The sequence below is a fragment of the Perognathus longimembris genome, chromosome 3, assembly GCF_023159225.1.
Source record: "Perognathus longimembris pacificus isolate PPM17 chromosome 3, ASM2315922v1, whole genome shotgun sequence".
Classification (NCBI taxonomy): Eukaryota; Metazoa; Chordata; class Mammalia; order Rodentia; family Heteromyidae; genus Perognathus; species Perognathus longimembris.
In genome coordinates, this window is record NC_063163.1 from 91,615,261 (window position 1) to 91,639,467 (window position 24,207).

At 39.0% G+C, this 24,207-nt stretch overlaps 1 protein-coding gene across 5 annotated transcripts in view; it reads left to right on the forward strand.

Annotated features, from left to right (window-relative positions):
• Window positions 1-24,207, forward strand: part of Mtmr3 (myotubularin related protein 3) — a 106,477-nt gene that overhangs the window by 51,569 nt on the left and 30,701 nt on the right. For all 5 annotated transcript variants that reach the window (XM_048343271.1, XM_048343275.1, XM_048343274.1 and 2 more), the window contains exons 3-7: window positions 1,259-1,341; window positions 7,113-7,202; window positions 7,593-7,709; window positions 16,394-16,476; window positions 18,328-18,494. In XM_048343271.1, coding sequence (XP_048199228.1) covers window positions 1,339-1,341; window positions 7,113-7,202; window positions 7,593-7,709; window positions 16,394-16,476; window positions 18,328-18,494 — 460 coding nt within the window. In that variant the 5' untranslated portion in view covers window positions 1,259-1,338. The remainder of the gene's footprint in view (window positions 1-1,258; window positions 1,342-7,112; window positions 7,203-7,592; window positions 7,710-16,393; window positions 16,477-18,327; window positions 18,495-24,207) is intronic.

The window sequence follows — 24,207 nt, forward strand, 5'->3', positions numbered from 1 at the left end:
TGGTCAAGGCTAGTGCTTTACCACTTTGAGCTACAGCTCCACTTCTAGTTTTCTGGTGATTAATTGGAGGTAAGAGTTCCATGGACTCCTTTCCCCCCTGCTCCCAAACTGGCTTCGAACCATGATTCTCAGATCCAAGCTTCCTTAGTAGTTAAGATTACAGGTATGAGCCACTAGTGCTGGCTTTTCTTCCTTTTGATAGTATAACCACCACAGTGAGTCCCAAAATTTACAAGTGTGGTACTGCATTTGCCCCTGAAAATTTCCCAAGTATGGGTTCATGTATAGTCTTTGTTACTTTAAAAGGAACCTTGCAGCTGCCAAATTCAGATTGGGTTGCAGACTTACTTGTACTGACTGGTGTGTCTTCAAACCACGATCCCCATATCTCAGTTTTCTGAGTAAACTAGGATTACAGATGTGGTCTTGCCACCTGGCGCTCTTACACATGAGCCACAGTTCCACTTTCGGCGTGCGTGTGCGTGTGTGTGTGTGTGTGTGTGTGTGTGTTAATTGGTGAAAGAGTCTCATAGACTTTCCTGATAAAGGCTAGTTTTAAACCACAATTCTCAGAGCTAAGCCTGCTGAGTAGCTAGGATCATATAGGCTTGAGCCACTAGTACCCATGTGTGTCTCTTTAAACAAACACACAAGAAAAGGAGTTGCAGGTTGACTTTGATTGCTTTTATTTTCATCCATATTTTGTAACCTTTTTGGACCTATTTTTATGTTACTCTTGTAGGAATGTTAGAATTGGCTAAAAAAACAGTACTAAAGGGGTGACATTGATGAAGATGTATTTATAAACTGATTTGTTGAATTGAAATCCCTTTGCACAACTACTTAAAGGACTTTTTAAAAAGGCCAGTTGTATTTTATGGAATATTAAACATGGCAAGACCCCATATATCCTATTTCTTGCCAGGAAAGATTGAGTTTTAACAGATAAACATTATTTGGAGGGTAAATAAAAGATGTTAATAAATTAGTCCTAGCTTGTTTGGAGCTATGCAATTTTCTTGCAGTTAAATGGTTTAAAAAAGAAGAACTATGATTAAGGCCTGGAGAATTTTTACAAAGGCATTATTAAGGTTAGAATTGATTAGTCAGAATTAGTAAGGTAAAATTCTTTTTCTTGGCTGACTCTAGCCAGGATTTTAGGTTCATATATATGCAATCCTTTAAATTAGGGTATGGCCAATTAAGAAGGAATGGTTGCCAATTTTGCCTTTTTCTTTTTTTCTTCCTTAAATAAAAGATCTCAGCATAAGAGAAAGAAGAGCCTTCAGACACTGAAGAAGTGAAGGGGATATCTCCTCCTAATCTGGGCCTCCTGTCATGGTAAGTACAAGAAAATAAGAAAATTGGAGTTGCACTAGCAGTTTTGTCAACACCAATGAGTCCACAGTTACTCATTTCTGATTTTGTAAGAAAAATTTCAATTTTCCTTTTCCTAGAATCGTCTTTGCCTCCACTCATTGTTTATTTGGTAGTTGTAATGTTGGAGTACTACTCCAATGTACAGAGCAGTCTCATTTCTGAGCTAGATACTCTCTCTCTATATATATACATGTATGTAAATCTAGTGTATATACACATATATGTGCGTGTGTGTGTGTGCGCGTGCGCGCCTGTCTTTGAACTCAGGGCCTGGGTGTTGTCCTTGAGCTTCTGTGCTCAAGGCTCTGCTTCCAGCTTTTGGTGGTTAATTGGCGATAAGACTCTCATAGACTTTCTTGCCCTGTCTGGCTTTGAACTGTGATCCTCAGATCTCAGTCTCCTGAGTAGCTAGGATTGCAGGAGTGAGTCACTGGTACTTGGTGCTATGTCACATTTTAAATTAACTGTTAAATGGAATTAAGACACATAGTTCTTTGTTCAGTTTTTTTTTTTTTGCCAGTTCTGGGGCTTGAACTCAGGGCCTGAGCACTATCCCTGGCTTCTTTTGGGTCAAGGCTAGCACTCTACCACTTGGCCATATTCCCAGCTCTGTTTGTTTTTTTTTAAAGCATTTTTAAGGAAGCTGGGTTGATGGTGTCGCTTAGTGATACAGCAGATACTTTGCATGTACAAGGCTCTAGATTCAAAAAGATTTTTTGGGGTATTTATACATAGAAGAATTGTGTGAGGACTACTTGCACATTTTTTAATAGAATTGTGTAATTGCTAATCAGCAATATTTGTTAATTAACTTGGAAAGTACAGTCTATAAATTTACCTTTCAGAGTAGCAGCCATTCCTGTCTTTCCTATTAGATTTATTGAAGGTAGTATTTTGATTCCATTGTAGTTGAAGCAGCTTATCACATCTCTGCCTCCATCTTTGACTAAAAAGAACTTTATAATAACATTCCAATGACTAGGTAGGCCATTTAGGTCCTAGTGTACACAGAAGAGATGGAACAACAAGATAATGACATTTTAATCAGTTCTGAGGACACATAAACAGTGCTTCAAGGCTTAAGAGAAAAAAAAACCCAACAGTTCGCTGTAATATTGTCCTATTTGTACCTTGTGATATTTCCTAGACTAAAACTTCAATGCTGGTGCACAAGGGAGGAATTGAAAGGACTGTGTTAATTTTAAGCTGCATTAGGGATATATGTGGAAAATGCTTTTCAAAATTAAAAACAGTAAAACAAAACAGAAAAACTTAGTTGTGCAGAAATGTCATCTTAAAAGGTGGAGAAGGTTAAATGCTCCCTCCTGAAGGTAGACCAATGTTTCTTAGTTTGTGGGCATTAAAGCTTTTTGCTTTATCCTGTATCCAAACACTGACTACATTTTACTATTATTTCTCTGGAGAATATTTTATTGGTTTCCCAGTTTTTAATGAATTGAAAATGTGTTTGCCTAATATTTGTATGGTCTGCATGCCAGTGCTAATGAATAGCAAATGATAGGCTTATGAAAGCAGCTCTGTTCTGAGCCAAGGGTTTGTCCTTCATTGGATCCCACACACCCAGCAGCAGCATGGTCCTCTTCCTGGTGCTGCAAGGGTCTCTGTGGTGCTTGGAAAACTATCCCTCTACTATGCTCCCTGTTCTGAGTTGCAGACACACTGAGATAATTCTGTGTACGATCGTTGGGGAACAGCATGGCTATCCATCTTTATCTCCACCCCAACCCCCCCAATCTCCCCCCCCCAATCTCTCATAAAGCAGCATTATAGCAATTAAAAAGAATCTCATTTAGAATTCTTCCACTAGACCTCATGGTATATGTATTCCTTTCTGATTAGTACATAATGTGTATGTTTTAAGTAGTCAGAATAACATAATTAAGCTTCTGTTTTGCTTATTTCACACAATGAATTGAACATTTTCTCATGTTTATTCATTAGATTACTGGTTTTATATTTATACTATAGTGTTGATTATTCCTGATTATAATAAGCTTGCAAGTTGTTGAGGCATCAGGTCACTTAAGTATATGCCATATTTCACCATTTAGATTGTATATTCTTAGTCCTTAGATTTTTTTTTTTTTGCCAGTCCTGGGGCTTGAACTCAGGGCCTGGGAACTGTCCTTGAGATTCTTTTGCTCAAGGCTAGCACTCTACCATTGAGCCACAGTGCCACTTACAGCCTTTTCTATTTATGTGGTACTGAGGAATCAAACCTGGGGCTTCATGTATGCTAGGCAAGCACTCTACCACTGAGCCACCTTCCCAGCCCCAGTCCTTAGTTTTTATATAGAAAATTTTGGAGCATTGAATTTTCTGTTTTGTTGGCTTATTATTTTCTTTTTCTTTTTAATGTGCCTATCCTAGGGCTTGATCAGTGCTTGGGTTCTGTCCTTGAGCTATTATACTCAAGGCTAGCACTCTACCACTTGAGCCACAGCTCAAGCCACTTCTGGCGTGTGTGTGTGTGTGTGTGTGTGTGTGTGTGTGTGTGTGTGTGTGTGTGTGTGTGTTTAATTGGAGATAAGAATCTCATGGAATTTCCTACCCTAACTGGCTTTGAACCGATCTCAGCTTCCTGAGTAGCTAGGTTTACAGGTGTCAGCCACTGGTGTCCAGTAGAACTTTCTGTTTTAAATATATCTTTTTACTAACTTGAGAGCAACATCTTCTGTTTTTCTACTCTTAAAAGATCTTAAATTGAGCTGGACGCTGGTGGCTCATGCCTCCTTGCTACTCGGGAGGTTAAAATTTGAGGATCCTGGTTCAAAGTGAGACTCTTTTTTTTTTTTTTTTGGCCAGTCCTGGGCCTTGGACTCAGGGCCTGAGCACTGTCCCTGGCTTCTTCCCGCTCAAGGCTAGCACTCTGCCACTTGAGCCACAGCGCCGCTTCTGGCCGTTTTCTGTATATGTGGTGCTGGGGAATCGAACCTAGGGCCTCGTGTATCCGAGGCAGGCACTCTTGCCACTAGGCTATATCCCCAGCCCACAAAAGTGAGACTCTTATCTCCAATAAACTACTCAAAAAAAGCTGGACGTGGGGGCTGCATATGTGGCCTAGTGGTAGAGTACTTGCCTTACATGCATGAAGCCCTAGGTTTGATTCCTTAGTACCACATACACAGAAAAAGCTGGAAGGAGCTCTCTGGCTCAAGTAATAGGGTACCAGCTTTGAGCAGAAAAGCTAAGGGACAGGCTGAGTTCAAGCCCCAGGACCGACACAAAAGAAAAGATCTTAAAAGAGGAACTAGAGGTATGACTCAAGTGGTAGAGAGCCCCAGATCCTGAGTTCAAGCCCCAGTACCAGCACCAAAAAGAAATTTTAAAAGGTTAAGCCTATCTTTGAGAGGTTAGGTATTGGGAAAACATGTTTTTTATGTTGTGTTTTTTTTTTTTTTTTTGGCCCGTCCTGGGGCTTGGACTCAGGGCTTGAGCACTGTCCCTGGCTTCTTTTTGCTCAAGGCTAGCACTCTGTCACTTGAGCCACAGCGCCACTTCTGGCCATTTTCTGTATATGTGGTGCTGGGGAATCGAACTCAGGGCCTCATGTATATGAGGCAGGCACTCTTGCCACTAGGCCATATCCCTAGCCCTATGTTGTGTTTTTTATAGTACTAAGTCTATGCAATGAAAACAGTATTCAGCTGCAGTAACCATCAGTTCATGATTACTCTTTTTTGATCTGATCTCTGCTTTCTACCACTTTGGATTATTTTAATACAAATTCCAAGAATTATATCAAAGAAAGTGTGTGTTTTGATGGCTTCCAATGCAGATCTTACAAATAATGAATGGAATTGGCAGTAAGATGGGTTATTGCTTTCATTTTTACATGAATGATTTATATAAATTTACTTAATTGAATTCATTCTCTCCATGTACCTTAAATTTTTATCTGCAATGTTAACTTCCCCTTTGCAGTATATACTTAATTCTTGGTAGTTTAGCCAGCCTATAACTGTGGTTGACTAGTCCTTTATCAGATTTTGTCTGAAAGTGATCAGAGATGATCCTCCTGATTTTACAGAGCTGGGTAAAGACTAAGAACTGCCAGATTTCATAATGCCTGTTATCCTTAGATGGCGGCAGGAAATCCACAAAGTAGTATACTAATTACTTACTAGCACCTAGGAGAAGTTTCCGAGTCTCCTGTAAGACCAATACTTTATACTTTATTGTGTCTTCTAATGTGCATTCTATCATCTATGCCATTTGGCTTCCTTTCTTATTTGTAAAACTCACAAAAATTGTAATAAATTTAGAAAATTAATTCAGCTGCCAAATTGATAGCTGAGTAGTGTTTTTTGAGTTACTCTTTTAGACAGTTCAATGAACAGCTGGTTCTAATGTTACATTTAATCCTTTGGGATTAAATGCATTTTTGTGCACAAGGGAAAATTGCTTTTTTTCCCCCTGAAACCTTATAGATAATGAGAATGAAACAAAAATCTTGATGCTTGTGTGTTGGTGATGTAGCTTGAACTGTGGGCCTGTCACTTTTTTCTGCTCTTGGCTGACACTCTACCACTTGAGGCTCATTTACTTTTCCAGCTTTTTGGTGGTTAATTGGAGGTAAGACTTTTTGCCCAGGCTGGCTTTGAACAACGTACCTTAGATCTAAGCTTCCTGAGGAGCAAAGGATTACAGGCATAAACCACCAGCACCCGACTGAGAGGTGTTATTTTTAAAAAGAACATTTTATTTGGTTTGACTGTGAAAAATAAGTATGCTGTAGTCTTGCTGGTCTAATTCTCTGTATTCAGTAGCTCCTTTTGTTACATTCATTGAACTAGATTAGTATCCAAGTTAGTGTACTAGCAAGAATGAATAGCTAAGTGTCCTCTCTAGCTCTCTTGTCCTCTTCCTCCCCTCCCAACCCCAACTTTTAAAGCTTGACACATTATTTACATTTTGAGCTGTTAAGTGTCAGCAGAAAACTGGGTCAGGGAATCACTTAAGAAGTGAGTACCTCTGTAAACTATTCTTAAAGACAGTAAAAGTTTAGGACTTACACATTTATGTGAGTTAAAAAGCTAGTTAAGTGGTGCTGAGAAGGTTTAAAGTGTACTTCTATGTAAGAACTTTTAAAAGCACCCCCTCAATGTTTTATAGCATTTCCAACCTATTCCTGTTAGTTCATGAGAAAAACAAATCAACATTCTCTATTTTCTTTCCCTTTTCTTTTTAGCAGTACTAGGATTTGAGCTTATGGGCTTGCATTTGCTAATAAGCATGTGCTCTACTACTTGAACCATGCCTCTAGCACTTTTTGCTTGCGGGCCAACCTTGGATTACATTCTGCCTATTGTATTTCATGCTAGCTGGGATTACAGTTATGAACCATTATTCACAGCTTGTTTGTTGAAATTCAGTCTCAACATTTTTTCTGGCTTGGCTTCAAGCCATGATCCTCCTGATCTCTCCCTCCACAATTGCTGGGATCACAAGTGTGAGCCACCATGCCCAGCTCTCTGTAGTTTCTATTAAATAGAAGCACGTGGTGTTTTACACACACACACACACACGTGTGTGTGTGTGCTGGAACCAGGGCCTGAACTCTGGTTATATACATTGCATAAAGTGCTTTCAGGGGATGATTGTTTTTTTTTCTCTTGAACTTTTCTCCCTGTTCCAAGGCAGTTAGACTCAATTATGTAAGAAGGCATGGCATAAAAATGGAATTATTTAAAGAATCTTGGTTTTTCCAGGATGAAGAGACTCAACATAGTCTTGAGTGCATCCAGGCCAATCAGATCTTTCCAAGGAAGCAGCTGATTCGGGAGGATGAGAATCTTCAGGTGACTATAGGCCACTTTTGATTATGTAATATGTATTTTGCATAGTAATGATGTAATTGCAGTAATGCATTATGTGTTTTGTTGTATTGAAGTAATGCATTATTTATTTTTTCCTTAAACCATACACATAAAATGCAAGCAGGAAAATACCTCTCATTTAGCAAGACTTATTTCCTAAGAACCCTTTGTTGGAGATGGTCATCTTGTCATTCATTTACTAGTACATAATTTGAATTAATTATATTTGAATTGGCTGTGTATAAAACCATCCTCTTTAGGTTCCTTGCTTATGTACTGTGCTTTAGACATCCATTCATTACCTGATCTGCGCTTGAAAACTTGGCTTTACTGGCTTCAGAACTTTGAAGAGTTTCTCCTTCCATTTTCAAGGTTCCTTTCCTTGAACTTCATGGAGAGAGCACTGAGTATGTGGGCCGTGCCGAGGATGCCATCATTGCTCTTTCTAATTACAGACTTCACATCAAGTTCAAGGAGTCTCTTGTTAATGTAAGTGATTACCAGTTGTTCTTCCTTTAAGGTAGATAGAAAAGCAAGTTGAAAAACCTGGTAATGTGCCCAAAGAGCTATATAGGATTGGGTGTATGAAAGCAGTGTTCTCTTATTTTCCCTCGATTTTGCACCCAAGGGACATTAGTAACAAACTCTTATGCTTTATTTAAAATGATTTATCTAGTTGTCAGCTGAGGTATCTGTTACTCATTTAACACAGAATAATGTGTTTGCACTTTATAAAGGTACAAAGACTGAATAGGCTTTTTTTCTCCCCAATCTTTCCTCGTTACCAGATGTTTCAGTTGAGATAATTTCCCAGTCCTTAATATCAAATGATGAGATGTTCTTGGAGCTCACTGCAGATTTTATTATAGGCTAGAGTTACTCTAATGGCTCCTAAGTGGTATAAGTATAGATGTTAAGTGTGGTATTTATTTGCATAATGGACTATATATTACTGAGCGAAAAGGAAAGCTCTCAATTTTCAAAAATGCATTCACCTTTTTTTCAGTTATGAGGGTTCTCTCAGTGAACTGGCTGTTTCAGTGCACTGCTATCATTAAGTAGTCCTAAACAAATGTAATAAAGGCCCAGAAGTTCATGAACTTCCACCAATTCAATTCCTTCTTTACTTGCCAGTATTGTGTTTTTGCATGTCAAAACTAGCTCAGACAAGTATATTATGACACCTTATAAAAGCTCAGGATTATACCTCTATTCAGAATATGTGATTTGGGGTCCATTTTGGTATTCTTTTAAATTTGTAAATTTTATTCATTTACTCACTAGTTCAAAAAATAGCATAACCCCTCGTTGCATTCTTTGAATTATAAAAGGGTCATGACTGACATTTTTTAGTAGTTGGCATTTATTATCTATGTTTTGTAGTTAAGCATTTATGCCCATGAGCCATCTTGACCTAAATTCTTTCTGGCTTCTAGATTTAGGCTATAATCATTGCTCTTAAATCTATTTTCTTTCCACTACCTAAAGCTATACACCAAATTCACCAAGGAAAGAGGAAGTACTGAACTTTTATGCTATGTAGCACTTGGTTCAGAAGGCTTCATTTGGAATGAGTGGTGACGACAAGAGGAGAAAAGGGTGGGGAGTAAAATCTCAGCAATGAAAAATTCCACACCATTTACTGTGAAATTAAATGATAAATAAAACACACATAGTTTAATTTTGCCAGTATTGGAATGTGCATTCAGAGCTTTGAACTCTCGCTCAGCTTTTTTGCTCATTGCTAGCACTCTTCCACTTCAGCTATGCCTTCACTTCTAAAACTATCAAGTTTAATTTTGTGTTTTTTTACTGTTAAAATGGCTGGAATCAATGGGATTATACTTTCATTGCATGTGAGAATGGTAGTTTCATATAGTTGCTTTTTTTTTTTTTTTTGGCCAGTCCTGGGCCTTGGACTCAGGGCCTGAGCACTGTCCCTGGCTTCTTCCCGCTCAAGGCTAGCACTCTGCCACTTGAGCCACAGCACCGCTTCTGGCCGTTTTCTGTATATGTGGTGCTGGGGAATCGAACCTAGGGCCTCGTGTATCCGAGGCAGGCACTCTTGCCACTAGGCTATATTCCCAGCCCCAGTTGCATTTTCTTATAACATTCTCTTCTTATTAGCTTATTGATTTTTGACTAAGTATTTCAGTAACAGTTTTTAGATTTGTTTGGGAATAGTGTCTGTTGGAATCATGTCCTCACTATCTTGAAATGATAGTGTACTACTATTTTTAAGATGAAGATCAATTATTCAGTGTGCTGTGAGGCTGTGGCCTTGGTTTCTGCCAGCTTTTCTGTCTGTGTTTCCTGTTCCCCTACCTGGACCAGCCTGCCCGTACCTCACACTTCATATACTGTCCTTCTTTCCGGCCCAGGGAACTTCCCTTCATCTGTCAGAGTGTAATTCAGGTGGTAACCTCCTCTGTGAGGTTTAACTCAGTCTCAGCTCTCTCCCTGACAGTTAATTACATTTACTGGGCTTCTGTATTTTAAACGTTTTTTTGGCCAGTCCTGGGACTTTGAACTTAGGGCCTGGGCACTCACTGTCCCTGAACTCAAGTCTAGCACTTTACCACTTGAACCACAGCCCCACGTCTGGCCTTTTCTGTTTATGTGGTACTGAGGAATCCAACCTGGGGCTTCATGCATGCTAGGCAAGCACTCTACCACTGAGCCACATTCCCAGCCATTAGCATTCTTTTGAAACATTTAGTAGATGTTGTAATTTTTTATTTCTTAGCACCTTAAGGATTCAGTTTGTCTCCTGATGTCATGCTATTCAGTAAAATATTTGGCAAATTGAAATTAATATGGATTTGAAATGGATATTAGACTATTTCTCCCTTATTGGATTTGAAATTCATTTAAAAACAACGTATCTATGTGAATAGGTCTGGGTCATCTTTTGTCTCTTGGAATAGCTGTATGAGTAGATTATTTACTGGAATTACTGGTCTTCTATTGTAATTGAGATGTAATGCATAAGGAAACTGAACACTGCTCTTACTTTTTTACCCATTTTCTCATATAAAAATATTTTCTCTGGTGTTATAACTTTCTAAGGCTTAGAATTGGCATGGCATTTAAGGAAATGAATTTTGCACAGAAAAAATTGTGCAAAAGTTTTTAAACATCACAGGGGCATCAAATATTTCATATGGAGAGACTAGCATTTCTCCACAACAACACATTACCCTCACATTAACCTCACCACAGTGTAAGGTGCCTGGAGCCTGAAGCTACACCAGGAAATCCTGCATCAAGTCCTGGGTGGACAGCAGAGTTGGTGGTAGTGTTGCTTCTTTCTGTGTACCTCTTTGTCCCTTTTTTTTTTTTTTGCCAGTCCTGGGGCTTGAACTCAGGGCCTGAGCACTGTCCTGGGCTTCTTTTTGCTCAAGGCTAGCACTCTACCATTTGAGCCACAGTGCCACTTCTGGCTTTTTCTATATATGTGATGCTGAGGATTTGAACCCAGGGCTTCATGTATATGAGACGAGCACTTTACCACTAGGCCATATTTCCAGCCCCCCTCTTTGTGCATTTTGACTGTCAGCACATACGTATTTTACAAAACATGGGTGATTGGGAGGCTCCTGTTAAAGATGATTGTATCTAAATCAAACCCTTTTAAACCACTAGAACCTAAATTTGCTGTTTATGCTGTGGCACACCCCACCTTACATCATTTAGCACATGACAGAATGACTTGCCACCAGGGGTTTGTTTGTTTTTTTGCCATCAAGTTTTATTTACTTATTTATTTTTGTCTTTTTCTTGGTACTGGGTATCAAACCCAGGACATTGTACTTGCTAGGCAAGCGCTTTGCCACTGCAACATCCCAGCCTTGCCATTAAGTTTTAAATAGCCACCTGATATCATATATTCTTTTTTAATTTCACAGAATATTGAATAAAATGTATCTGTAGACAGCACACCATAAACAACATTAATCTACACACATTCACTGAACATCAAATTTTCAGTTGTTAGAGTTAAAAACCTCTGAGTAGAGTTCATTTGTAGTATTTGAAGTATGAATTATTCCTAGTTTTTATTATTCCAAACTATGTTTATATGTATGTATATTTCTTTGAATGTTAGAGAAATTATGTGTCGTGAGTGGGAGTTAAAACAATTTTTTTGTTGTGTAATTCAATAGACTGCTTCTCAATCTGCTCCTTCTGAAATCCCAGTAAGTATCATGAGAAATTCTAGGTGGTTGCTGCACCTGTGCTTGATCAGAATAAATTGGTTTTGAATGTCAGATGTTTACCTTGCAAATCAGCAAAATGTGTCCTTTCTGCATGAGTCCCTTCCCCTTTATCAAAGTTTTAGTGGTGTGCTGTGAGAAGTTTGTGGGGTGAGGCTATACATAAGCTGTGGAATAATGACCTTCAAAAAAAAGTAGACTTTGCTTGGGAATGTAGTAGAGTTCTTGTCTAGCATGTATGAAGCTCTGGGTTCAATTCCTCAGTACCACATAGGCAGAAAAAGCCAGAAGTGGTGCAGTGGCTCAAGTGGTAGAGTGCTAGCCTTGAGCCAAAGAAGCTCAGGGACAGTGCCCAGGCCCCTTGAGTTCAAGCTCCAGGACTGGCGAGAGAGAGAGAGAGAGAGAGAGAGAGGAGAGAGAGAGGAGAGAGAGAGAGAGAGAGAGAGAGAGAGAGAGAGAGAGAGAGAGAGAGAGAGAGAGCTGAGTTTTAAGAAGAAATAAGTCATACACTCAGTGTTAGTATAGAAGAAGACATTAACATCTAATGTTCTTTGGCCTGGCATTCCTGCACCAGGGGAGGCCTGAGAAACCAGTGCTTAGAGGGATATTTTGTGTTCTATCTAAGGTGAACAACAACAGTGTTGCCTTTTAATCTGTGACAGGCAGTCTTCCTGCTCTAGTTTTGAAATAAAAATATCTAGTGCCTAACTATCCCAGACTTTATTGCAAATTTGAACTTTAGACTCCACACAGGCTTTATTTTCACTCATGTAAGCCATTTCCTATGTATGTATGTACGTACATACGTATGTATGTATGTATACACACACACAAGATTAGTAGTTCCCATTCAAGGTATACAAAGAATGGTTTTGTAAAAAGGTGGAAATTATCCCATTTTTACATTTGGTTGTACACATGTGCGTATGCATACACAGAATGATATGAGTAAGTAAATATAGTAGAATATGATGACAGACTATGAATATTTAATGCCTGTGCATGGCCATTAAAGTAGCTACTCTCTTCTGCTATTTGAATTGTTGGTCTTATGGTTTTGGTGCCTATGTTATAACTTTTCACCTATTGAAGACTTGATTAACAGCACTGAGTGTGATTGATACATTGTTTGAGCATGAATTTGATGAAACTTACAATAGGAAATTATAATAGATTAATCTAGCAGGTAGAAGATAAAGAAGCAAACAGAAAACATGTTGCCATAAGACACTGAGTCACTGAGCTGTAGATGATTTAAAATGATTTTAGATTTCCCACTATTATCCTACAGATGAAATTGCCTCTAAGGAATTTCCAAATTAAATTCTCTCTTGAAGATCCCTGATGGATAGGCCACTTATTTGTGAAAGAAAACTGAAGTGTAGCTCACAGAGACTAGAAGGATATTGAGAAGAAAAGCAGACCATATATCGCGAAAGGAGTCTAGGCTAGACATGGTTTCCCACCCAGTCTTGCTGTTCACTTGTAGTTTAGTGCCTGTGTTTCTTGGGCTAGCAAGGAAATTGGCACTTGAATTGTTATTTGTAGAAATGGCAAGTGATTTTTTTCCTGCCCACATGAAAGGAAACTTGAGAAAGCCAGAAAAATGGGGGTAGGTTTTAACAAAGTAGAGAAACTTAGTAAGTTTTAGTTGGGTATCAGAAGAAAAGGTAGACAGTCCTGCCTGCCTTTTCTGGAAGAGAAGGAAATCTATGGAGGGAGAAATAAAGGGGACCACTGGGTAGAAAGAAGCAAAAGGATAATACTGTATTCTAATGAAAACAGTGGAAAGTCCATGAGACTCTTTATCTCCAATAAACTACCAAAAAAGTCAGAAGTAGAGCTGTAGCTCAAGTGGTAGAGCACTAGTCGAGTAAAAGAAGCTCAAGGATGATACTTAGGTCCTGACTTCAAGCCTCACACACATACAAAAAATAATAAGGGAAGATAGTAGGTATTTCTTTTGTATGTCCCTATTTTTTTTACATAGTCAACTTGCCTAGTGACAATCTGCATGAGTACTAAAATCTACTGTTTTCTTTATCTGTGACTTAAATACAAAGTTGTTTTTAATGCTGGGCTCTCCAATCAGATTGAAATGTAGGAGTCATTTCTCCCTTAAGAATAAAAGTTAAAACATGTGGAAATTGTATATTGGATTGTATATTGATTTTAGGTAGCAGATATTTTGCATGCTCTGGAATGCTTTATTCTAGAAGTTAATTCAGGCACAGGTTAGGCCTCTGGTCCAGTAGCAGAGATGTAAGACTTAACCTTATCTTTCAATTTGTAGCAAGGTAATGGAAGCTGATCATATTTCATGTCACTCTCCAACAGCTGCTAATACTATTAGTGGTTTTCATCCTTTCCAGCTGCAAGGAAAGGAAATTGAAGGGACCTGGTGGCATGCAGGTGACTGCTGGGAAAGCAGCCCCTTACTATGAACTTGTAACGCTTATTCCACTGAAGGCCTTTCTCAGACCCTGGAATGAAGCTTCCTAAATTGTGACCATCTGAAGTTCAGAAAGCAGAGACCATATTGAAGGCTGGAGACTTCACACAATGAAGCCAGGAAGCAGGCAAAATCTTAATTGGCAAAATTTGAGAAACTGAGGTTTCTTAATTGCCAATCTGGCAGCCAGTTTTTTTATGGAGTAGGGAAATAAAGAAGCAAGAATAAGTATATTGTGTGTGTTTGGGGGTGGGGGTAATGAGGCTATTAGAGAGAATCCAGTAATAATAGGACTAGCTTGAGCACACATCAATGTCCTTTTCTAGTCTCCTATCTTGATTTCTACATTACTCCTTTATAATTTATCCCTGCCCTTAGTCGGGGCTTTCTTAGATGGATAAATTCTTGAAAGAATGTTTAGCTATATCAGCTGCAGTTAAGATTAAGGACTTAAACAAAAGCAGCAATCCCCAAACTCCTTTTTTCTCAGAATACAGGCAAGATTTCTTAGTCTTTCTCTATCTTCTAGTCCTATTAAAATTCTTTCTCTTTTTTCTTTCTTTCTTTTCTTTTTTGTAAATTATAGATTTAGTAGCAAGAAGACTTTGGTCTTGAGGTGGAAAACTTGTAGCCATTTATTTAAGGTCTCTTCTTTAATCTGTGTCCCAGTTTCTGTTTCTTTGTTTCAGACTTTTAGCACTGGGCTTCTGTTTGATCCTGCATCCTTGTTCTGAGTTCTCAGCTGTTTCTGGCAGCTGCATTGATGAGGTAGTTTGTAGGAAGCCAGTTCTGAAACTGGCTCAGCTGACTTGAAGCCACACTGTGCAGGGAGCACAGTTTCTGTCTGTTCTGCCCTGAAGGAGGAGACTGCTTCCCTTTTCTAATTGCTAAACAGGAATTATTGGAATGTTACTTGCAACTCCCAGAGCCACATTTTGGCTGGGCTTGATAGAATGTAAGAGACAAGTAATCCATCCCTTTTCCAAGGAATGAGTATATCTGTTTATTTACCAGGATTTTCTCTTGAAGATTTAGGAATTGCTTTTTAAAACCAAAGATTGAGTCAGGATAATTTCCGGGGCAGGGGAAGGATCCTTATGTCACCCTGAGGATACCCATCCTATTCAGATAGTTTCCCTCCCATTTGTCTTCTGTCTGTATCCCCTATCCACTACTGTACACAATCTGTGCTTAGTAGAATCTGTGGCTAATCAGATTGACAAGGAAGAAACCACTGCAGCTTGTCCAAACCCTAGTTAGCACACAAGGCCCTTGAACTTGTCTTTTGATTCAAATTGGACCTTGCCAGTATTAGGTTCTTTGAGCACTGTGTGACCTTCTCCTTTCCATTTGGTACCTGGAGGTCTATTCTACTGAATAGAGAGCCTGACTAACAGCTATTGTCCCATCTTTTCTTTGCAACCTTCAGGCAGTTTAGATCAGATCTAGTAAGACCTTTTCTGAAAGTCTTATACTAAGCCATAAGATCACCCTATCATTTGAGGGAGTGAACAAGTAGGGGTTGGAGGCATGGCTCAGTTGGTAGGGCACTAGCTAGTGAACAAAAGTGTCATATACCAAGCTCAAGTCCTGGTCTTGAACAAGAGAGAGTGTGTGTGTCAGCAAGTAAGAGTCCTGTTATGTACACTGATCTGTACAAGATTGGTGTTTTGGTACCTTAAAACTTTTTATTTATCACTGCAAATCATAGCCTCTATGAAATCTTTTTTTTTTTTCTTCTGATCCTGAGACTTCAACTCTAGACCTGGGTCCTTTTTTGCTCAAGGCTAGCAGTGTACCACTTGAGCCAGAGTACCACATCCGTTTTTTTTTCTTTTTTCTTTTTCTGTGATTAATTGGAGATGAATCTCACAGACTTTCCTGCTGGGCTGGCTTTAAACCACAATCCTCAGAACTCAGCCTCCTGAGTAGCTGGGATTACAGGTGTGAGCCACCAACGCCCAGCTTAGAATCTTAAAGCTGTACTTTGAGAGATAAGTTTGTGAATTTAATATTGAAGAGATACATTCCCCTGTTCTTCTTTTTTTTTTTTTTTTGGCCAGTCCTGGGCCTTGGACTCAGGGCCTGAGCACTGTCCCTGGCTTCTTTTTGCTCAAGGCTAGCACTCTGCCACTTGAGTCACAGCTCTACTTCTGGCCATTTTCTGTATATGTGGTGCTGGGGAATCGAACCCAGGGCTTCAAGTATACGAGGCAAGAGCTCTTGCCACTAGGCCATATCCCCAGCCCCATTCCCCTGTTCTTCTAGAGATGGTACCTTTCTTTCCTTCTCTTTTGCTGTGACTGACTTGAGGCCATTGATTTAGGGAAAGGGAAGCCCTAATTACTCTTTAGGAAATCACTTGAATACTATGGATCTAGCTAAATTTGTAGTCCTCTTTACTTTGTTTCCCTGTATATCTTTCTCATCAATCTTGTTGGGCACACTGAAGAACTGCAAAGCCAATGCTTTTTTGACTGAGGAGTTTGTCTTTTTAATTACAGGTTCCATTACAGCTTATAGAAACTGTTGAATGCCGTGATATATTTCAGCTTCATTTGACCTGCAAAGACTGTAAAGTTATCAGGTATGTAGTGTGTTTGTGCAGCTTTTAATGTGGTAAACAGGGCAAGCTAAGTGGTGACATGCTTGCCAATCATGCATAACATCCTGGATTCAGTCCCCAGCACTGCAAAAAAAGAAAGAATGGATACATGGTTTGTTAACCTAGGAAAAGAGCTTTTGAGCGTCAACATTTTTTGGAATATTATCTGAGTAGTTGATGTCTGAACTATTTTGTCTTTATAGCCTATTTTTCACTACATCGGTAGATGCATTTTGATTTTTATTTGGAAGTAATTTCATGATACAAAAAGTGCAAAAATAAAAATAGTACATCATCTAAGCACTGGTGGCTCCTGCCTGTAATCCTGAGGATCATGATTCAAAGCCAGCCCAGGCAGGAAAGTCCACGATATGATACTCTTATCTCCAAGTAACTACCTAAAAAGCTAGAAGTGGAGCTGTGGCTCAAGTGGCAGAGTGCACTTGAGCACAAAAGCTTGGGGACAGTGCCGAGGCCCAAGTTCAAGCCCCAAGACTGGCACATGCATGTGTGCACACACCCACAAAATAGTATACCAGTATACCATTTATCCAGATACACCTGTAAACACTTTACCCCAATTTACTTGGTGTGGTGTGAGAGAGACAGAGAGAGAAAGAGACAAGAGACAGAGATGGAGATTATTTTTTCTGAACAATCAGAGTAAGTTATATAACCATGGTTCTTTAACTCCAAAATAGTATGCTCTCCTAAGATTAGGAGTATTTTCTTATATAGTTGTAAATAATTATCAACTTCACAATTTTACATTGTGATAATACTTTTTTCTAGTCTACTATCCCTGTTGACTTTCGCTGATTAACTTAATGATGTCTTTTATACCATTTCCCTCTATAATTTCTATACTTTCGTCTTTGCAACTAATAAACAGTTTGTGGGAGGCACTTTAAAAACATGCGAATATCTACTTCTCATAAAAAAATTCTCCTTTTAATTTTAGCATCCACTGATGGGATTTTTTATCTGGTCTAATTTTAATGGTAACAGTTGCAAAATAATACCTAGAAATGTGTTTGTAAACTTAGTAGCTCTAGAAATTTTTTTTGTTTTGTTTTGTTTTTTGCCAGTCCTGGGGCTTGAACTCAGGGCCTGAGCACTGTCCCTGGCTTCTTTTTGCTCAAGGCTAGCACTCTGCCACTCAAGCCACAGCACCACTTCTGGCCATTTTCTATATACGTGGTGCTGGGGAACCAAACCCAGGGCTTCATTTATACGAGGCAAGCACTCTTGCCACTAGGCCATATTCCCAGCCCCTAGCCCATTCATTTTATATATTGATAGTAGAATTGTTTTATTCTCTGTGTGGTTACAGCTGAAAGTTTCAGTATACACTATTTTACTTTGGATCTGAAGGTATTATTATCCTAATTGCTAAATAGACAAATTTCAATTATTTCCTCATGAACTACAAGTAGTGTATTAGGTTTTTTTTTTTTTTTTTTTTAGCTTGGCCTACTAGGTTATAAAGAAACCAAAGAGCTTTTCAAAACATGTTTCTGAGAGGAATACCATAAAACTGAAGGAGAATGAAATGTCATTCATAAAAGAGAACAGCTGCCATTTTACTTCAATAATTCCTATTAATCTTAAAGAATGGGTTTTCTACATGCTCAACTTTTTGACATTTTTACAGCTAAAATATGTTGAACTTGTTTTTATGATAAATAATAGTGAACTTGTAAATGACCGCTTCTGATGCTTTTATCTGTCAGAGTTGTCACTTCATCATATATAGGCACTCATGAAATGGTGGCCTTTCTTAGATTTCATAACACCTCTCCTTAGTTTTATTTTTGTTTGATTTTGGTAAAGGTGTCAGTTCTCAACTTTTGAGCAATGTCAAGATTGGCTTAAGAGACTGAACAATGCAATCCGACCTCCTGCTAAGATTGAAGATCTCTTCTCTTTTGCATATCATGCTTGGTGCATGGAGGTCTATGCCAGTGAAAAAGAGCAGCATGGAGACTTGTGTAGACCAGGTAAGCCCATCTAAAGTATGCAAATGGCCAAGGGCTTAACAGGCTATTCTGGACATACCTTTAACACAAAGTGGGATGTCTTAGCGTTGTGTATCTAATCAAAGCATGTTTTATGGAGCACCCAGCCTGTGTCCATTATTCTTCTAAGCATAATTGGTTATTTCCTGCTTTCCAGGAGAAGGTAAGAACACTAGATCTGACATTCATTCTATTGGTAAATACTATAATAAGGTATGTGGATATTATCAAAGACTAATGGAAGAAAGTCATGAGTTTTGTGTACATGTTTGGGAAATCTTAAAGTGACATAAGAAGATTTGGAAGGTTAAACAAGGATATCACTGATTAGAGAATGGGGAAAAGAACATGATATGGAACAGAGGGACACACGTGCAAAGACAGGGAATAGTGGAATACAGAATGACCCTTTACTCTCACAGAAATAACCTTTGGTCTGTTCTTTAAACTCATAAATAAGAATCAGATCCAGAGAGGCCAAGTATCTTCCTCAAAAATGTATATAGAGTTACGGAATCTGTGCTAGAACCCATGTTTCTTGACTCCTTACATAATTTTGTCCCATTCAGTGTCTTTCTCTTTTTCAAATGGCTTTGGCCAAGATCATGCTATTCCTTTGCTTGTGGTTTTTTATAAACTTTATGTTGCCATAAATAAACTTAAGTGTTCCAGCACAGACTTTACAGTATGTCAAGCTTAGATGCAAAAAGTCTTCAACTTCTAAGCAGTGAAGTCATTTCCAAGTCCTGGGTCTTCAGTCTTACAAGCTTGGCTGGTCATTTCTTTGTTCTCTGATTCATCATTGGTGATAGCTTTTGGTTTGGATTCTTGTTCTGTTTAATGAAGGTGCTTGTACCAAAACAAAAACAAAAACAAAAAAATTACCTTATTTTAAAGATGCTTTCATATATACCTCCCCCCACTCTCTTTAGTATAATACATTCATTTGGTCTTCCTGACTTTGTCGGACAGGCAGGACAGGATAGTCTAGTGTCTCTTTTAGGATCCAAAGAAAAGGAGGCCTAGAGATAAAACATGTTGCCAAGTCCTATTGCTAGTCAATAGCAGATGTATGACTTAAGAACTAGTCCTCAGTTTTTGAAAATTGTTTGGAATCTGGAACAGAGGTACCTCTCCTAGGGAAAGCCTCAGAATCCAAATTTACTCCCTCTGTCTAGGCAATGAGATGCATACATGTTACATGTATCATTTACTGAGTTGTGTCTTATTTATCATTGTATCTCATTAAAATTTCAGTCTCAACTATCTCCTAGAATAATGAATTAAGAAGTGTATCTTGCTGCATTGCATTATGAAATAACTGTGATGTGGTGGCACAAGACTGTGATCCCTGATCCTTGGCAGGTAGAGATAGGAAAATAATAGTGAGGCTTGCCTTGGCAAAATTAGCAATGTGTTATCTCAGAAGACAAACCAGGCATGGTGGTACACACATGTAATCCCATCTACTTGGGAGGTGGAGGTTGGGAGGATTGTGGTTCAAAGCTAGACTAGGCAAAACATTAATGAGATGCTCCCTCTCCCCCATCTCAACCAATAAGCCAGGCATGATATCTTAGGGCTTGTGATTCCAGCAAGGCAGAAGGCCATAGTTAAGAGAATAGCATGCTAAGGATGGCCTCTGATAAAAATGTAAGACCAAAAAACAGCAAAAGTTTAAAAAGGGCTTGTGATAGAACACTTGCCTAGTAAGCAAAAGGGCCGGAGTTATAAAACAAAAGCCAACACTCCCTACTTGTGGTTTAAGACCCCTAACTTGAAGAGATCTTCAATTTTTGGTTGCCAGTCGTGTGTGTGTGTGTCTGTGTGTGTGTGTCTGTCTGTCTGTCTGTCTGTCTGTCTCGGGTCTTGAACTCTGAGCCTGGGTGGCTGTCCCTGAACTCTTCAGCCCAAGGTTAGCGCTCTATCACTTGAGCCACAGGGCCACTTCCAGTTTTGTGATGGTTAATTGGAGATAAGAGTCTCTCACAAACTTTCCTGCCCAGGCTACCTTTGAACCATGATCCTCAGATCTCAGCCTACCAAGTAGCTAGGATTACAGGCATGAGCCATCAGCACCTGGCTTAGTTGCCAGTCTTTAGCCAATAATGTTTGCTCTCTATTCTGTTTTGTCATAACTACAGACTTTCTTTACTTCCTTGATAATTTTAGTTGTCTTTTTTAGATTTGAGTCAACTCTTAAGCTATTCAGAAAAATAAGATCCTCTTTTTCTCTTTTACTTTTCTAGGGACTTGAGCCCAGAGTTTTGTACATGTTAGGCAATGTAGTCTGTCACTGAGCTACATCCTCAGCCAATCCCTTCACTTTCTGATAAACAAGTCTTCAGCCACCAAGACAATATCCACAATGTTCTTTGTCTTTTCATCTGCTTGAAATACATGAAGATACATGAAAAAATTAGAATTTAAATCTGTACTCTAATAAATTGAAAATAATACCAGACATGCTACTAACCTTTTACATGGTTTATTTTCTTTGTTCTTCAAATGGGGCCATTTATGTTTCTCTTTCCAAACTGATATGCATACCCTGAAATCAAGTAATGCTGCAGAGTTCAGTTCATTACACTTTTGAGACTTGTGTGACATACTTTTGAGAACTCTTTTGAAATCTTACAAGTACAAGATGAGGCCATCATGATTGGTACTGGAAGTTCTCTAAGAGTATTCTATTTTTTTCCCCAAATACACAGTTCATACCAAATGTAAACCTGTCACTGCTCATATGGAATGGTATTTTAGTGACTTGATTTGAGCATGTATATATGTATGGACTTTTTCCTTTACTATATTTCCACTGTGAATTACAGAAGAAAAAGCTTGCTTTTGATTTTTAAAAAATATTGTGGTGGTATTTTTAAAAACAAGTTAACCTGGTTCTTTTAGCTCACTGTTGTTGAGTGTTGGTGGCTTCTGCATTACTCAGCCCAAATACGAAGATACCAGACAACCATGTTTTTATAAGTGTGAAACAACATGTGAGATATTTCCAAATGATGAGCTTGTATACTCTGCCCAGTACATGAGATCACAGGCACAGACTGAGACTTTCAACAGTTCATAAAGCCTCTTATGAGTTGTCTACCTAGCCTGTTTAAGGGCCCTTCAGAAGGGAACTTGGAAAATTATGTCATTGCTTTGGCATTCATATAAATTTTGATGTCTAACTGTCGAGCCTGCCTTAGTTAAGTCATCTATACTATGGCCACAGCTCTAGATTTTTATCAGAATTGAAAGAAGTCTCACAGTGCTATGGAAGTTCTCTTGTGAAACCTGCAAATGTCTTGACCAGACTTTTGACTCTACTTTTAGTCCCATCAAGCAAGCTACAGACTCAGCAGTTCCAAGTTTCTCTTCCATGTCTTTGACTTCTTTGTAGCCAGCTGCTTGGTGGGTTCTGTGCTAGAGCTTCAGTCTGGAGTCTTGACAAATAGTGATTAGTTCAGCTGCCAGCTCACTAGCATCATGCCTACCACTCTGACATCTCTGGTGAGAGCTGTCCATTAAGTATGCCTTGTGACTCTGGGTCTTAACACTGCTTGGTACGTAAAAAGAATGATTCTTCCTAACATATTTGAAAATCTGAGAGGGATACTAATTGCCTCTTCTGACTTTGGGTAGGTCTGCTTCTTCACCTGCTGAGTAAGAGACAGTCTCTACAGCAGGCCTGTGTGCACCTTGTGTGCATTATGGGCTTGAGTATTTGTAATTATGCAGAATCAGACAGGGAACTAGGCTTTGGGTGGTAAATTTCTTCCAGATTAAAGATTGGTAAAGTGTACATTTCTTTTTTTAAAAAATGTTTATGCTGGGCACTGGTGGCTCATGCCTATAATTCCAGCTACTCAGGAGGCTGAGATTTGAGGATCGTGGTTCGAAGCCAGCCCAGACAGAAAAGTCCCTGTGAGACCCTTATCGCCAATTAACCACCCCAAACCCAGAAGTGGTGCCGTAGTTCAAATGGTAGAGCTCTAGCTTTGAGCACAAACAGGCTCAAGGACAGTGCCCAGGCCCTGAGTTCAAGCCCTATAACCAACAAAAAAACAAGCAAACAAACAAAATGTTCATTTCAGAAAACAAAATGTTGGATATTGTTGGACTGAATGTGATACAAAAAACACTAAATATTGAAAAGGAATAAATTCTCATTTAGAGTGGAAGAGGCTGAGAAGAATTGAAATAGAAATATGAAACTAGGCAAAAGACTCTTACAGCCTTAGTATTGAAACTAAGTTGGGTTATTGCAACAAAATAACAATATTAGTTTATTGAATCCAATAGGGATGAATTCTGAGATGGAAATTCTTGGAGAATAGTAGTAGATAAGTTTGTATTTACTTTTCTAGCTAAACAAGTGAATGTCAAGCCGAATTATTCATGTAAGATATGTATGTGTATGTATGTGTGTGTATGTGTGTGTGTGTGCGCATGAGTGCACATGCATGCGCTAGTACTGGAACCACCATCAGGTCTTAGATTTATTTGTTTTTGTGTTGATCCTGGGGCTGGAACTCAGGATATGGGCACTGTCCCTGAGCTGCTTTTTACTTAAGGCTAGCACTCTGTCACTTGAGCCCCACTTTTACTTCTAGCTTTTTGGTGGTTAATTGGAGATAAGAATCTCCTGAACTTTCTTGCTGAGGTTGACTTTGGACCAGGATCCTCATATATCAGCTTCCTACAAAGCTAGGAGCTAGGATTATAGGCATGAGCCACTGATGCCTGGCTCCTAGATTTTTTTTTATTTTGCCAGTCCTAGGGCTTTGAACTTAGGGCCAAAGCACTGTCCCTGACTTCTTTTGGCTGAAGGCTAGCACTCTACCACTTGAGCCATAGCGCCACTTCTGGCCTTTGCTGTTTATGTGGTGCTGAAGAATGGAACCCAGGGCTTCATGTATGCGAGGCAAGCACTCTACCACTAGGCCATATTCCCAGCCCCCCCCCCCTTTTTTTTTGCCAGTCCTGGACTTGAACTCTGGGCCTGGGCTCTGACCCTGTGCTTCTTTTGCTCAAGGTTAGTGCTCTATCACTTGAGCGACAGCTCCACTTCTGGGTGTTTTTTTCCTGTGTAGTTTATTAGCGATAAGAGTCTCACAGACTTTTCTGCTGGTTTCAAACTGCGATCCTCAGATCTCAGCCTCCTGAATAGCTAGGATTACAGGTGTGAGCCACCAGAACCCTGCTCTAGACTTTCAAAGTAGGTTTTTCTGTTTTTTTTGTTTGTTTGTTTTTAATGGGCATAGCACTGGGGATTTAACTCAGGACCTACTAGGCAGGTGCTTTACTCTTTGAGCCTCCAGCCCCTTTTTAGCATTTGTTATTTTCAAAGTAGTCTCACATTATGCCCAACATATCCCTAATCTCCACCTCCCAAGTAGCTAGAATTACAGATTTGAGCTACTGCATCCAGCTAAAGCAGTGGTTTTTAAACTTCAGATTACCATCTTCCAGTCATGAAATCATTTTAAAGAAATGAATTAGAATAGGAAATACATAGAGTGGGTATTATTTTGTGAGATCCTTTGTTAAAAATTAATATACTGTGATAAAAACATAATTGTTTTTTATTCATTTTTGGTGCTGGCATGTGAGCTTGAACTTTGGGCCTTGTACTCTTGCTTGGCTTTTTTGCTCATATCGGATGTTCTACCACGTGAACCATACATCCATTTCC